Source organism: Scyliorhinus torazame, chromosome 16, assembly GCF_047496885.1.
Source record: "Scyliorhinus torazame isolate Kashiwa2021f chromosome 16, sScyTor2.1, whole genome shotgun sequence".
NCBI classification, from domain to species: domain Eukaryota; kingdom Metazoa; phylum Chordata; class Chondrichthyes; order Carcharhiniformes; family Scyliorhinidae; genus Scyliorhinus; species Scyliorhinus torazame.
Genome location: NC_092722.1, coordinates 68,534,134 through 68,550,962, shown reverse-complemented (window position 1 = coordinate 68,550,962; position 16,829 = coordinate 68,534,134). Strand labels below are relative to the sequence as shown.

Here is a 16,829-nt window from a genome sequence, read left to right as displayed (position 1 = left end):
TAGTGAACTTAAAGACAGTGAGGGGTGAGCACATTGTGGTTGCTTTTCAGGTGTGGGATTTTAGTTTAAGTAGGGAGTGTGTTGTGGGCAATGGCTATTTCAGATACTCTGAAGTTTTTGGGGGTGGAGACGGTCACACGCAGTACCTTACGGACAGAGACTAAAAGCAGACTGTTAGATTTGGCAAAAACATTGCAGTTAACATTACCTGACAAAGTGCGAAAAAATGAGGTAATTATGGCGGTGGCTAAGCATTTAAAGTTGCCTGAGATACAGTTTGACTCACTGGAAATGGCAAAAATGTAGTTACAAATTAAACAAAGGTGAAAGAATTACAGCAGCTTGAATACAAAAGAGATAGAGAGGAAAAAGAAAGAGGGAGAGAGGAAAAAGAAAGAGAAAGGGAGATACAGATCAGGGAAAAGGATAAAGAGAGAGAGTTTGAACTTCAGAAAATGGCCATGAAACATGACAGTCAGTTAAAATTGGCAGGTGTAAAGGGAAACATCCAGTTGGATGATAATGATGAATATAGTGAGAAAGAGCGTCAAAGTCGAAGGCTTGGTCTATTTAAATATGTCCAAGCATTGCCAAGGTTTGACGAGAAGGAGGTAGAAGCCTTTTTCATTTCATTTGAGAAGGTAGCTAAACAAATAAAATGGCCACAGGACATGTGGGTATTACTGATTCAAACAAAGCTGACAGGTAGGGCTATTGAAATGTTGGCATCACTACCGGAGGAGGTATCTGGGATGTATGAGGAGGTGAAAAAATCCATCTTAGGTGCATATGAACTAATGCCTGAAGCCGACAGACAAAGGTTTAGAAATTTAAGGAAAGAATTTGGTCAAACATACATGGAGTTTGAAAGGCTCAAACAGAGTAATTTTGATAGGTGGATAAGGGCTTTGAAAATAGACCAAACGTATGAAGCTCTCAGAGAAATTATACTTTTGGAGGAGTTTAAAAATTCAATTCCTGATGTAGTGAGAACTCATGTGGAAGAGCAGAGGGTTAAAGCTGCGAGGATAGCAGCAGAAATGGCAGATGATTATGAATTAGTTCATAAATCAAAGCTTGGTTTCTGACATCAGTTTCAGCCTGTGAGGGATATAAACTGGGGACATGAGAAATACTCAAGTGGTAAAGGTGATCTGATGGGAGATAATAAGGAGAGTGCATCTCAGACGGAAAAAAAAATCCAGGACGGTGGAAAAGAAATGAAAAATATCAAATGTTTTCACTGTCATAAACTAGGCCATGTAAAGTCACAGTGTTGGTGGTTGAAGAAAAGCACTGGGATGGCTGATGTGGTAAAACAGGATAAGACAGTGGGGTTTGTTCAAGTGGTAAAGGAAAGCCCAAGTGAAGCGAAGGAGGTGCAAAAGATTGTACAGCCTGATCAAGAGGTGATTGATAAGAAGGTGCCAGATTTCTTTAAAGAATTTACTCGTGTGGGTAAAGTTTACTCATGTGTATCAGGAGCAGGTAGTTTGGGAAGAATATTGCCAGAAAAGGTGGTAATATGTGGAATTCAGGGTGAGAGGAGTAGTGTTCCATTATATAAGGTAAGGTTGGAAAGTCCAGTGGATAGTGATGAAGTGGTAGTAGGAGGAACAGAGAAACTATCTTGTCCAGGAATACAATTTACCTTGGGTAATGATAGAGCTGGATGGCAGGTGGGAGTGATGCCTACTGTGGTTGATAAGCCTGTGGAAAATCAGACAACTGAAGTGTTGAAGGACGAATATCCTGGGATTTTTCCGGATTGTGTAGTAACAAGGTCGCAAAGTCACAGGTTAAGACAGGAGGAGAAATCAAAGAGTGAAGATGAAGTTGAAGTGCAATTATCAGAAACGATTTTTGATCAGATGGTTGAAAAAGAACAAGAATAGGTGGAGGATGAGGTGGTTATTTTTTAGTTCAGGAAAATTGGTGGAGTTACAACAAAAGGATACAGAAATAAAACGGATGTATCAGAAAGCATATAGGGAAGAGGAACCTGAGTGTATACCAGAGTGTTATTACCGTAAAAGTGATGTCTTGATGAGAAAATGGAGACCTTTACATATGCAGGCGGATGAAACGTGGGCAGAAGTTCATCAAGTAGTATTGCCGGTAGGGTATAGAAAGGAGGTGTTGCGAGTTGCACATGAGGTACCAGTGGAAGGTCATTTGGGAATAAGGAAAACTCGAGCTACAATACAAAAACATTTTTATTGGCCTGGACTACATAAAGATGTAGTTAAATTTTGTCAATCATGTCACACATGTCAAGTGATAGGGAAACCTCAAGCAGTGAAAAAAAAGCGCCCTAATACCCATTCCAGCATTTGAGGAACCTTTTACAAGGGTCCTAATTGATTGCGTTGGACCGCTTCCTAAAACGAAAAGTGGGAATCAATATATTTTGATATAATGGATGTGTCTACTAGGTTTCCATTAGGTAATATTACAGCTAAAAAGATTGTGGAGGATTACTTAAATTCTTTACTGGATATGGACTACCCACAGAAATACAATCGGATCAAGGATCAAATTTTACCTCAAGGTTATTCAAAGAAGTTATGGATAGCTTCGGAATAAAACAATTGAAATCAACTGCGTACCATCCAGAATTGCAGGGAGCGTTAGAAAGGTGGCATCAGACATTAAAGACACTGTTGAGGACTTATGGTCACGATTATCCAGAGGATTGGGATAAAGGAATTCCATTCGTACTGTTCGCAATTAAGGATGCACCTAATGAGTCAACCAAATTTAGTCCTTTTGAACAAATTTTTGGTCATGAGGTAAGAGGACCACTTAAATTGATTGAGGAAAAATTGGTGAGTGAGAAATCGGAAATTACATTATTGGATTACGTGTCAAATTTTAGGGAACGGTTAAATAAAGCAGGTGAATTGGCTAGACAACATGTAAAAGTAGCACAAAATGTGATGAAACGGGTAGAGGACAAGAAATCCAAAGTTCGTAGTTTTGCCAGTGGAGATAAAGTTTTAGTATTGTTACCAGTGGTAGGTGAACATTTAAAAGCTAGGTTTTGTGGACTTTATCAGATTGAAAGGAAATTAAATGAGGTGAATTATGTGGTAAAAACACCAGATAGAAGGAAGACTCACCGAGTGTGTCATGTGAATATGCTTAAAAGGTACTTTGAAAGGGAAGGAGAGAAAAAGGAGGAGGTTTTAATGATTCTAACTCAAAGTGACAAATCAAATCCAGATGACTGTGAATTTGACATACCTCAAATTAAATTGGAAAACGAGAATGTCCTTAAAAATTGGGATAAATTGTTGAGTTACCTTCCAGAGGAAAAATGAACTGATCTGAAAGAGTTATTGATATCACATGGGCAAGTTTGTGGAAAAAAATTGGGAAGTACTAAAATGGTTACACATGATGTGGATGTGGGAAATGCTGTTCCAATCAAACAACATCCATATCGACTTAACCCTTTAAAATTGGCACAGGTTAACAAAGAGATTGAGAGTATGCTTAAAAATGGCATAATTGAAGTGGGTTGCAGCCAATGGAGCTCACCCATAGTGATGGTATCTAAACCGGACGGTACCCAACGGTTGTGTGTGGACTATAGAAAGGTTAATGTAGTTGCAAGAGTGGATTGTTATCCTATCCCATGTTTGGAGGATTGCATTTAGAAAGTGGGACAATCAGCTTTTATTTCCAAATTGGATTTACTTAAAGGTTACTAGCAGGTATCTTTATCCGAAAGGGCGAAGGAGATTTCAGCTTTTGTGACTCCAGATGGTATATACCAATTCAAAGTTAGGCCATTTGGCATGAAAAACGCCCCAGCCATATTTCAACTGTTAACTAACAAAGACGTTTCAGGATTACCCAATTGTGGGGTATACATCGACGATCTGGCAATTTTCAGCCAGACATGGAAAGAACATTTAAAACATCTGATGGAGTTATTCGGTCGACTTCAGGAGGCGGGTTTGGTGATAAACCTAGCCAAAAGTAAATTTGGACAAGCCCAAGTCACTTTCCCTGGCCATAGAATCGGACAGGGTTGAACAGTCACACGGGATGTGAAACCAACAGTTATTGAGGAGATTCCGATACCCTCAAGACGAAGGGAAACAATGTAATTTCTTGGCATGAGTGGATTTGATCGAACATTTATGAAAACATTTTGTTGCGTGATTGCTCCACTGATAGACTTGCTGAAGAAACGTCAAAAATGTCAATGGACAGCGGACTTTCAACAGGCATTTGACTGCCTGGAAGCTGTGATAACGAATGCTCCTGTGTTGGAAAATTACAAGGGACTCTGTGATCAGATTGAACTAAAGTATCTGACTTTAAAGAGAAATGCCGAGGCGTAGAGAAATGGATGGATCGTGCAGTGACCTTCTTGTTCAAAGAGACTGTCAACCGAGAAGGATTTCAGTTGGAGGAAGAAAAAAAAAAGGACTATATTATTATACCTGTTTGCGTGTGTTTTTTTTAAAAAACAAAAACGTATATTTACTGTGTGCATTTCTTGAAGGATAGTGAAAAGGTGAAAAATGAAACCATCTTGAAGTTGATGGGTTTTTTTTTCTTGGGAGGAGGTGTCATGTGAGAGTACCTTTAAGAAATGGGTGTTTATAAATGGGTGTTTATAAAGGGGTGTGTATATAAATATCTGTAGTGAGGGTACCTTTAAGAAATGGGTATTTATTGCTGCAGTGATGTCAGAGAGTGGGTGGAGCTGGGCTGTCTGTCAGCTTTTTACTTTCACTTTAGGCTTTTTGCTGCAGGGCGAGTTTGGTTTCATTTTAGTTTTGGAGAAGTTGCAATCACAACAGGATGTGTGTGAATCTCTGCAAGCTTATGAATGTCCATTTGCTGATTTCAACGTGGTAACTGTTCTCAGTAGTGAAGTTAAACCTGAGGTGCTTCTGTTAAAGGTTTTGTTTTTTTAAGTCTTATGGATATTAAAAAGAAAGCTTAAAGGATTACTTAGTGTTGTAGTCTTTGTGGGTTGTATTTGAATTAATGGTTGCTAAGATGTTCACTGTAAGTTTTAAAAAGGTTAACTTGAGTTCATAGAATAAACATTGTTTTGCTTTAAAAAAAACTTTTCCATTTATGCTGTACCACACCTGTAGAGTGGGCCGTGTGCTCCCCATACCACAATCTATTAAAAGTTGTGGGTCAGGTGAACTCCATGATACACTTTGGGGTTCTCTAAACCCTGGCCCATAACACTAGGGGATGTCACCCAGTACCAGGCTGATCTTGATGAGGTTCTGCGGGCATGTCCTGCTCTCAGATGAGAATGGCCGAGGCGCTGCAGAGCCTGTCCAGTCACTGAGAAGCATCGCTGAGGGCGTCAACACCTTGGTACGGACCACAGGCAAGTGCCAGGGCAGGCAGAGCCAGATGATGCAGGGCAGACAGGGCTTGAACCAGCTGCCCCTCCATCCCAAGGTTAACCCTAGGTCCCTATGGGCACCGATCGGGATGAGGGAGCACTGGGCCCGAAACCGAACCCGTCCCATGGAGTGGTGACAGTGGCAACAAGCTCCCCTGTGATCCACCCCTCTGATGAGGATGCGTCTTGGGGTCAGCACACCGAACAGGGTGGCACGGCTGTGTGTGTGCCATCGACAAGTGAGCCAGGGTCTTCAGCCTCAGAACCCCCAGAGGACGCCCGCCAGGGGCATCAAATGCCACGGGACAAGGTCAGCAGCTGGCAGCCTCTACCTCAGATGTGCACCCCTGGGAAACATCAAGACATAGTGGCAGAGCTAGGAGGGCCAAGAATGTTGAGGATCACTGAGGGCACCGGGGGAGGGGGTGGGAGGTAGTTAGGGGGTGAGGGGGGCCGGCACCATCAGGAGTGGGGTATAGTACAACACATTAAACACCTTTTCGCACAACCATTATGGTGCCTCTGTCACTTCCTTCCGCAATGAGCGCTGACCCCTGGACCCTTTGCCAACTCTCAAGTCTTCGCCCGCTCCCCGTGGTGCTCACCCACCCTCCGGCCGTGGGCATGTCGCCGGAGCTGTGTCCCACCCCTTGGGTGTATGGATGTTGCGTGTGTGGTGTTGCCTCCCGCAGTGTTCAGGCATCACAGTCTGATTGGGATGCTGAGCAATGACTCCCACATGCTACATGGCCCGCCCACCCACGGGAATCCACTTGGCATGTGTGAAGTGCTAACTTTTTTTTGAAGTTTTTATTGGGTTTTATACACGGTATATTTACAGATGTACACACAGAGAGACCAAAAGGAAATAACAAAAACACTTCCAAACTAAAACACCCAGATTGATCTTTGATTATGCTGCCCGCTTTCCCCAGGCAGTGGGATGTGTAGATGGAGTCAATGAATGGGAGGCAGGTTCGTGTGATGGACTGGGCGGTGTTCACGGCTCTCTGAAGTTTCTTGCGGTCCTGGGCCGAGCAGTTGCCATACCAGGCTGTGATGCAGCCTGATAGGATGCTTTCTATGGTGCATCTGTAAATGTTGGTAAGAGTCAATGTGGACATGCCGAATTTCCTTAGTTTCCTGAGGAAGTATAGGCGCTGTTGTGCTTTCTTGGTGGTAGCGTCGACGTGGGTGGACCAGGACAGATTTTTGGAGGTGTGCACCCCTAGGAATTTGAAACTCGGCTTCACCCGCATGTCCAAAATCCTGGACATAGCACTCATAAAGCCCTGCCAGAATTCTTTAAGCGCTGGGCATGCCCAAAACATATGGACATCGTTCGTCGGACTCCCTGCACATCTCGCGCACCTGTCCTCCACCCCAAAGAACTTGCTCATTCTCGCCGTCGTTATGTGAGCTCGGTGCACCACCTTAAACTGAATTAAACTGAGCCTGGCACATGATGCGGACAAATTCACCCTGCCCAGGGCATCAGCCCACAGGCCCTCATCTAGCACCTCGCCTAGCTCCTCCTCCCACTTGCCCTTCAGATCCTCCACTGAGGCTTCCTCCGCCTCCTGCAGCTCCTGGTATATGTCCAACACCTTCCCCTCTCCGACCCAGATGCCAGACACTACCCTGTCCTGTATCCTTCGAGGGGGTAGCAGCGGAAATGTCCTCACCTGTTTTTTGAGAAAGTCCCGGACCTGGAGACATCTGAAAGCATTTCCGGGGGCAGGCCGAACTTCCCCTCCAGCGCCTTCAAGCTAGGTAAAGTCCCATCTATAAACAGGTCTCCCATCCTTCTAATGCCTGCCCTATACCAGCCTTGGAACCACCCCCCCCCCGTCTAGCTTGCCCGGAGCAAATCTATGGTTGTCCGTATCGGGGTCCAAACTGAGGCCCCTCCTCCTTCCTGTGCCTTCTCCACTGACCCCAGACCCTCAGTGCCGCCGTCACCACCGGGCTTGTGGTGTATCGTGCCGGCGAGAACGGCAGCGGTGCCGTTACTAGTGCCCCTATACTGATGCCTTTGCATGACGCCGCCTCCAGCCGTCCCCACGCCGACCCCGCCTCCATTACCCATTTCCTAATCATGGCCACAATAGCCGCCCAATAGTAGCTACAGAGGTTCGGCAGTGCCAACCCCCCCCCCACCCACCTACGCTCCAAGAAGTCTTTTGACTTACGGGTCTTGTTTGCCCACACAAATCCCGTGATAATCCTGATCACCCGCTTGAAGAAGGATTTGGGGATGAAAATGGGGAGGCACTGAAAAACGAACAGGAATCTGGGAAGAACCGTCATCTTCACAGTCTGCACTCTTCCCGCCAGGGAAAGCGGGAGCATGTCCCACCTTTTAAAGTCTCTCTCCATCGTCTCTACAAGCTGAGATAAATTGAGCCTGTGTAGGGCATCCCAGTTCCTAGCCACCTGAATACCTAGGTAACGAAAGCTCCTCTCCACCATCTTGAGCGGGATTCTCTCCCAGTCTCTCCTCCTGACCCCAAGCGTGGATTACAACAACTCACTTTTCCCCACGTTCAACTTGTACCCCGAGAAACTCCCAAAGTCCCCCAGGATCCGCATGACCTCCCCATCCCCTCTAGCGGGTCCGAAATATAGAATAGCAGGTCATCCGCGTAGAGGGAAACCTGGTACTCCTCCCCCCCCCCCCGGACCAGCCCCCTCCAGTTCCTCAAAGTCCTCAGCGCTATGGCCAATGGTTCAATTGCCAGGGCAAATGGTAACGGGGATAGGGGGCACCCCTGCCTCATCCCTCAGTGCAGCCTGAAATACTCCGACCTCAGCCAGTTCGTGGACACACTTGCTACAGGGGCCTGATACAGTAGCTTGACCCACCCTATGAATCCCTCCCCGAATCCAAACCTACCTAACACATCCCACAGGTACTCTCACTCCACCCGGTCAAAGGCTTTCTCTGCATCCATTGCAGCCACTATTTCTGTGTCCCCTCCCTCCGAGGGCATCATAATAATATTCAGGAGCCTCCTCACATTTGTGTTCCATTGCCTGCCCTTGCCGAAACCCGTCTGGTCCTCCTCGATCACTCCCGGGACACAGTCCTCTATTCTGGTAGCCAGAATTTTTGCCAGCAGTTTGGCATCTGCATTCAGGAGCGATATCGGCCTGTAGGACCCACATTGAAGCGGATCCTTCTCCCTCTTCAAAATGAGCGAGATCAATGCCTGCGACATCGTCGGGGGGGGGAGGGTTCCTCTCTCCTTTGCCTCGTTAAAGGTTCTCAGCGGGAGTGGGCTCAGTAGCTCCGAGAACTTCACATAAAATTCTACAGGGAAGCCGTCCGGACCCGGGGCCTTGCCCGATGCATACTTGCTAGTCCCTTAACTATCTCCTCCAACTCAATCGGGGCCCCCAGTCCCTCCACCCATTCCTCGTCCACCCTTGGGAACCTCAATCGATCCATAAATTGCTTCATCGCTTCCCCTCCCTCGGGGGTTCTGACTCGTACAGCTTCCCATAAAACTCCTTGAAGACTTCATTGATTCTCTCTGGGCTCAGCACCGTATTACCTTCCTTATCCCTCACTCCCCCAATCTCCCTGGCCGCCTCTCTCCTGCGAAGTTGGTGCGCCAGCATCCTACTTGCTTTCTCCCCATACTCGTAGACTGCCCCTTTCACTTTCCTCAACTATGTCTCCGCCTTCCCCGTGGTCAGCAAATCAAACTTTGCCTGTAATCTCCGGCGCTCCTTTAGCAGCCCCCCGAGGGCCTCCGCGTACTTCCTGTCCATCCTAAACATCTCTCCCACCAGCCTCTCCCTCACCGCCCTCTACCTCTTCTCTCTGTGGGACCTAATAGAGATTAACTCCCCTCTGATGACCGCCTTCATAGCCTCCCAAACCGTTGTTGCTGTTACCTCCCCTGTGTCATTTGTTATCACATAGTTCTGAATGCTCCTCCTTATCCATCCACACACCTCTTCATCCGCCAGCAGCCCCATATCGTCTCCAGAGAGGCCGCTGCCCCCCGTCGTGGTCTTTTTAATGAGTTTCATGTCGTCCCAGTTGGGAGCGCACACGTTGACGAGTGCTACCCGTGCCCCATCTCGGGCCCCGCTGACCATGACGTACCGTCCCCTGGGTCTGTAACCGCCTTCGTCGCCTTAAACATTATCCTGTTAGTGATCAGTATTTCCACCCTCCTGGCCCTCGTCCCGTAACCGGAATGGTAGATCTGCCCCACCCAGCCCTTCCTTACCCGCAGTCGGTCATGCTCTCTCAGGTATATCTCTTTGAGGAAGACTATGTCAGCTTTCATGTTTCTTAGGTGGCTGAAGACTCTGGATCTTTTCACTGAGCTGTTGAGTCCCCTGACGTTGCAGGTGACTATCCTGGTGGGGGGGTTTTATCTCCCGGCTCCTGTGGGATTAACCATACTTACCCGGTGGATGCGCCCCTGCACTCCGAGGTTTCCTTTGTTAGAGGGCCGTCCAAGATGGACGCTGCCCCTGCTCTCACCATTTAGTCGGGTCCCTGCGCTCCGGGGTTTCCCTTTGTCCAGGTGGCACCCAACATGGCCTCAACTGTGTGTCCGCCATGTGAATCTGCCCCTGCGCTCTGGGGTTTCCCTTTGTCCAAGGGGTGCCCAACATTTTTTTTCCCATAAATTTAGAGTACCCAATTAATTTTTTCCAATTAAGGGGCAATTTAGCGTGGCCAATCCACCTGTCCTGCACATCTTTGTGTTGTGGGGGTGAAACCCACGCAGACACAAGGAGAATGTGCAAACTCCACACGGACAGTGACCCAGAGCCGGGATCGAACCTGGGACGTCGGCGCCGTGAGGCAGCAATGCCAAGGGGTGCCCAACATGGCCGCCACCTGTGCGTCCGCCATGTGGGTAGGCCCCTGTATTCCAGGGTCTCCCTTCACCCAGAGACCTTACTAGGTGGTTGCTTGCAGCCCCTGGTAGCTGCCGTTTGTAGCCATATTGCCGTTCTCACTCTGGTCCTATTTTTACTCCTCTCCCTACATCCCCCCTCCTCCCCAGTCCCCCCCTCATCCTCCCTCTCCTATGCTCCCCCCCCTTTGTCTCCCTTCCCCCTGCTCTTTTCCCCCTTTGCTCCCCCATCCCTGCTGTGTCCCCCCCCTCCACTCCCTGTCGGGGGTACCGCGGCCTTTCTCTGTTGCATGGTCCCAGCGCTAGCTTTCCCGCTAGTGTGGTGACCCCCCTCTCGGGAGTTACTGTCTCGTTTCTCCCTTGCTCGCTCTCTGTAGTTCCTGCCCTGCACTCCTCGCGAATGCCACTCCACTATCCCTGCTCCGCTGCTCTCGTTCTCTCGAACGAGGTCACGATCCCCCGCCCAAAGCGGTCTCTCAGGCGGTGGCTTGCTGCTTGTCGCTCAGGATGTGTTTGGGGTGATGGGAGAGGTGCTACCTCCCCCCTCTCCCCTCCACCCCACCCCCGCATTGGCTCGTTGCCCTGTTGTCGTTCCTTGCCAGGGGCCCCTTATCACTTCCCCTGCTGTAGCTGTTCCAGCCCACACTCCACGACAAACTTGTCTGCCTTGGCTGGGGCTGTGAAGAAGTGTTCCTTGCCATGATATATGACCCAGAGCTTCGCTGGGTGCAGCATACCAAAGCGTACGCCGTTTTGTGCAGGGCTGCTTTTGCACTTAAAATCCGCCCGTCTCCTGGCCAAGTCAGCTCCAATGTCCTGATATATCCCAATACTATGTCCTTCCCAGCTGCAGTTCTTGGCCTGCCTGGCCCAGTGCAGGATTCTTTCTCGGTCCTGGTACCGGTGCAGTTTGTCTATTACTGCCCTGTTGTTCCCCAGCTTTGGGTTTCGGGCGCAGTGATCGGTGTGTCCTGTCTATTTCTGGTGGGTTGGGGAAAACTTCCCTTCCCACCAGGTTGCCCAGCATCTGGGCCACATGTACCGTGGGGTCTCTGCCTTCGATTCCCTCCGGTAGGCCCACAATCCGCAGGTTTTGCCTCCTTGAGCGGTTCTCCTGATCCTCCACTTCACCCCTCAGACTGCCCTGCATCGCGACCCACGTCGCCACCTCTTTCTCCAGTGCCACGATCCGATCACTCTGGTCGGTTGCTGCCTTTTCCATGTCCTTGATGGTAGCCTCTTGGGCTTCCAGTCTCTTCTCTGCTCTGCTCAGGGCGAGCTGTATTTGGGCCAGAGTCTTGGCCACCACGTCCTTCACTGCGGCCTGAATGTCCGCTTTTACCTCCGCCTTTATATCCAGTTGGTGCTCCCTTAATCCCTCAGCCTTCCAGCTGCCCCCCCCCCCCCCCCCCCCCCCCCCCCCACGGTGCGGGAGGGGTTTGTTCGTGGCTGCCCTGCCCTTCTCGCTGCAGCGGAACTTGCGCACCGCCGCCTCGTGCGCTGATTGGCTCATCCGAGTGTGGCCGGTCCTGGCCCCTTCCACTCCTGGTCTCTGTTCGGCCCCTAGTTTGGCATTTCTCGGGCATCTTTTCTTATATTTCCCCTTTCTTTCTTCCTTCCTCTGTCTTTCTAAGGTTGGGGAATGAGTTACTGCGTTTTTTGGCATGTTTACATTGAAAAGTGGCTATTTTGCGGGTCTACGGGAGGAGAGCCAAATGACGTGCGACTGCTCAGCACATCGTCGTCACCGGAAGTCGTGAAGTGCACACTTAACCACGATTGCGAAATCCCTATTGGCAATAGCTTTCAGCCGCGCAGCCAGAGGCCTCAACAGTTGGTGGGGTTTATGGGTGGTCATTGGGGCGGACGGGCAGGGACAGGGGTTGCCCACAGAACGAGTCCACACGATTCAGGGGTTCGCATGGTGGTGCCAGGAGTGGTGCTGCCCGGTTGCACCCTTCCATGGCATCCACATTTTTCAAAAGGAGTATTAATCGGCGTCAGCATGAGCTCTTGCTGGGGAAGCCGCTGAATGACGGGAGGCTGTTGGATATGGGGTCGCACCTGTTAAATGTATGGATATTGGGCTTAAGTGGTGATAATTGGTTTCTCACCTCGCTACTGCGAGATCCCGATTTCACCTACGGGAGCGGGCCGGTTGCATTGCAAACTGTTGCCACTTGCTGCGGTTCTCGTTTTTGGCCTCTCCCGCTATTCACTGGCCTCGTTACGCTTGAGCGAGAGCGCAACGAGGCCAGAGAATCGCGCCCATTGAGAGAGAATTTGGGGGTCACTCTTTGTTGGGGGGGGGGCGAATCTCAATTGGGAGAGTGAATCTCTTGGGAGGGGGATGGAATCTCTCTGTGGGGATCTCTCTGATGGGGGGGGTGGGGGGGGGTAATCTCTGGAGGGGGAACTGGTTAATTGAACTGGGGTCGAGGTTGATCTTTCCTGAAGAGAGCTCACTCAGATTGAGAAACTCGGTCCCCGGGGTCGCTTTCTGTCCCCTCCCCTCTTCCTGCTGGTTCTGGGGCTGGGTTTAATTCACTCTCTGTCAGGCGGCGCGGTGATTTCCCCTGGGGGTATGGTCCGACTGACGTCTCTCAGTTGTCCTCCCTCATTGGCTGTTGCAGGGGGTGTGTGGTGTGGGTGTGTGCCTGAGTCACCGTCTCAGATCTGGAACTGACGCAGACTCAGAGAAATCAAGAGGAAGTGAGAACGAAAGAGCGAGAGAGATGTCATTGCGGCAGAGAGAGAGAGAGAGAAAGGACAGTGAGAGAGAGAGAGGACAGTGAGAGAGAGAGAGAGAGGACAGAGAAGAGTGATTGAGAGGGCAGGATAGAGAAAGGAACAGAGAGAGGGGGAAAGAGAGACAGATAGGAAGAGAGAGAACGAGGCGTGGACATAGAGAGAATGAATGAGTCAAACGCAGACTGCTCAAATTACATCCTGCAGCCTCACTCTGACACACATACCAGTAAAAAGACAATGAGATTTTGTCAATGCAGGGCCAATGTCTGCTGCAGCATTCAACATTAAAACTCAAACTGGGCAGGGTTCAGGAGCAGGAACCTGGGCTGATTCACCCCCTCCCTAACCCAGGGGTCACTGGACAGGGATCAGGAGCAGGAACCCAAGCTGACTGACCCTCCTCACTATCCCAGGGGTCACGGGACAGGGATCAGGAGCAGGAACATGGGCTGATTTACCCTCCACACTATCCCAGGGGTTACTGGACAGGGAGCAGGAACCCGGGCTGATTTACCCTCCTCACTATCCCAGGGGTCACTGCACAGGGATCTGGAGCAGGAATCTGGGCTGATTCACCCCCCCCCCCCCCGCCCTCCCCCAACCCAGGGGTCACTGGACAGGGATCAGGAGCAGGAACCCGGGCTGATTCACCCCCTTCCTGACCCAGGGATCACTTGACAGGAATAATAATAATAATCGCTTATTGTCACATATAGGCTTCAATGAAGTTACTGTGAAAAGCCTCTAGCCGCTACATTCCGACGCCTGTTCGGGGAGGCCGGTACGGGAATTGAACCCGCGCTGCTGGTCTTGTTCTGCATTACAAGCCAGCTGTGCTAAACAGGCCCCTAAACAGGATCAAGAGCAGGAACTCGGGCTGATTCACCCCCTCCCTAACCCAGGGTCACTGGACAGGGATCAGGAGCAGGAACCCGGGCTGATTCACCCCTCCCTAACCCAGGGTTTATTGGACAGGGCTCAGGAGCAGGAACCCGGGCTGATTCACCCCTCCCTAACCCAGGGTCACTGGACAGGGATCAGGAGCAGGAACCCGGGCTGATTCATCCCTCCCTAACCCAGGGTTTATTGGACAGGAATCAGGAGCAGGAACCCGGGCTGATTCACCCCTCCCTAACCCAGGGGTCACTGGACAGGGAGCAGGAGCCGGGATGATTGACTCTGTACCTTGTCTGGGGCATTGATGACTCCAATGTTGTAGCCGAACTGAAGGGAACCAATCACAGCCACGAACACGGCGTAGACGAGGCGGATAGTTAACCGGGTCTGCGGAGGAAAAGGAAAAGGTTAATTGAGAGCACTGGGGATCACAGCAGGTTGTTCCCACCCCCTCACAGACCCCCGGGAGGGCGGTCTCAGGTCTCTCACACGCACACACACATTCTCACCTAACTTGGATTCAGATGTAAGAAGATTGTTGTGGACAAACTCAGCGAGTCTGGCTGTGTCTCTGAGAGGGAAACGGGGCTCAATCTAACCGAATTAGCACTGAGAAACACCTCACTATCGAACGGCCATTCGGGTAGATTGGGAGCCTCATTGGGGAATGCAGGGCCAAGTGCAGGAAGAGATCCATGCCATTTTCTAATGGTGTCTCTATCTCTCAATCACCCAACGCGACCCCTGAACCCCCCCATCCCCAAGCACCAACTCACCTATAAGGGGGTCCTCAGCCGCCCCCGGACCTGCACAGGACACTCCCAGGCCAGATCCCCGTCGTGCAAAAATGCCAGCCTGGCACCTAGACAGGACCTGCCTGGCAGTGCCCCTGCCAGCTGGCAGTACTACTTGGGCAGTGCTAGGCTGGCAGTGCCAGGATGCCACCCTACCCAGAGGACAAGCACACCACGAGTGTTGTTTCATCTGGTTTCTGGATACCAGCACTGAACGCCGCTCACCCGAGGTCTCCGAGGCGATGGGGTTAGATCCCATGCATTGGTTAGATCTCGGGAATGCATATTAGAGTGAGACCAGCTGTTTCACTCTAACATACAGAACTGCCAGAAAATGCCAGAGAGAGAAAGAGAGTGACAGAGACGTGAGACAGAGAGAGATTGAGTGACAGAGATGGAAAAAGAGAGAGACAGAGCAAGAGAGAAAGCAACAGCGACAGAGAGAGAGAGAGACAGTGTGGAGATATATTGGATGGATTCCAGTTGAATTGAGAGAGGATCAAATTGATACATGGAGGGCATAGGAAAGGCAAAAAGAGCTGGTTATGTGTGGAGACTGGAGTGGATATTGGGTATTGGAGTAGGGATTATGGGGGTATGGGTTCTGTAGGTGGCATGGGGAGAACGTGCAATCTCTACACAGTGATCCAGAGCCGGGATCGAACCTGGGACCTTGGTGCCGTGAGGCAGCAGGGCTGAGCCACTGCGCCACCCTGCTGCCCAATGTCAGCTGTGTTGAGCACTTTCCAAAATGTGACAAGCATTTACTGTGGGAACGGCGATTTGTGTGGCATGCGGGAGATGCTGGTGGAATTTTGAGGTCACAGACAAGGCTGCAGGAACCTGCTGAAACTGAAAAACCGGTCAGACCAGGAAACCAGTCACAAGGCCGGCTTTGGTGAAGGGGGTGGAAAGGCTGCCGGCTGATCACGGCGACAATAGGACCCGAGCGACAGGGCATGCCAACCCAACATATGGCAGCTCCCTTTCCTAATGCCGGGAAGCAATACAGACGGGGATCAACGTTGCGAGGGGCCTGGGGTTTGGAGGCACATGAACTGAGGAAGGGACCCTGGTGTTCGACCAGGATTAGGGCTGGCAAGGAGAGGAGGGTTGGAGGGTTCAAGACCAAACGAAATAGGAAGAGGGCGAGGCCATTTGGCCCTGAGCCTGCTCCGCCTTTTAATAAGATTGTGGTTGATCTCACACTCAATAAATCCACTTTCCTGGGCGGCACGGTGGCACAGTGTTTGACTGCTTCCTCAAAGCGCTGAGGACCTAGGTTCAATCCCTGCCCCAGGTCACTGACTGTGTAGAGTTTGCACATTATCCCCGTGTCTGCGTGGGCCTCACCCCCACAACCCAAAGTTGTGTAGGGTAGGTGGATTAGGCACACTACATTGCCCCTACTTGGAAAAGAAAAGATTTTGGTCCTCTAAATTAAAAAAATATATTAAAAATATTAAAATCTCTGTAACATCCTCCAGCCACTCCACTTTTCCCTATCTCTGCAACCTCCTCCAGCCCCTACAAACCTCCCTATCTCTATAACCTCCTCCAGCCCCAACAAACTTCCCTAACTCTGTAACCTCCTCCAGCTTGTATATGTAAAACCTTTCTCATGTGGTAAAACCCACCAGGGGTCTTTGCAGGAGTGTAGGCCAGTCACAGATAGACAGCTGCCCACGTAAGGGGGTATGAGGGACAGTTCGTCCTGTGGGATGCTGGTACGCTCTGGAGGAAGGTGGGGGGAGCAAGGATAATGAGAGCGAATCCACCAGCAGAGTCCAGAGGGTGAGCAGTGGTTGTGCCGAGTGGAATGGGATGGCAGAGGGATGAGGGGAGGGAAAGATTAGGGAGAGAGAGCAGGGGATGGGGATTCTGGGTGAATGCCTGGCGGGGTGATGCTACGCAGGATGAGTGAAGAGCTCGAGGCGGAGGGTTAACACAGGGAAGCTGAAGGGTTGCAGGGGGGCAGGATTTGTGAAGAGGCAGTATCAGAAAGGGGGAAGGGACAGTGATCTGGCGACAGGAGTGAGGGATCTAGGAAGGATGGAGGGAATAAAAAGAGGAATGTAAAAACTGAAGATAGGTGTGGTGCGTTCGTGTCCA

General features: G+C 50.2%; 1 protein-coding gene across 2 annotated transcripts in view; it reads right to left on the bottom strand.

The window, feature by feature from the left end:
- Positions 1 to 16,829, bottom strand: part of LOC140392860 (solute carrier family 2, facilitated glucose transporter member 1-like) — a 119,286-nt gene that overhangs the window by 54,807 nt on the left and 47,650 nt on the right. For both annotated transcript variants that reach the window (XM_072478603.1, XM_072478602.1), the window contains exon 2: positions 14,212 to 14,310. Coding sequence is in view for 1 of the 2 variants with exons in the window: in XM_072478602.1 (XP_072334703.1) it covers positions 14,212 to 14,310 (99 nt within the window). In the remaining variant the exon portion in view is untranslated. The remainder of the gene's footprint in view (positions 1 to 14,211; positions 14,311 to 16,829) is intronic.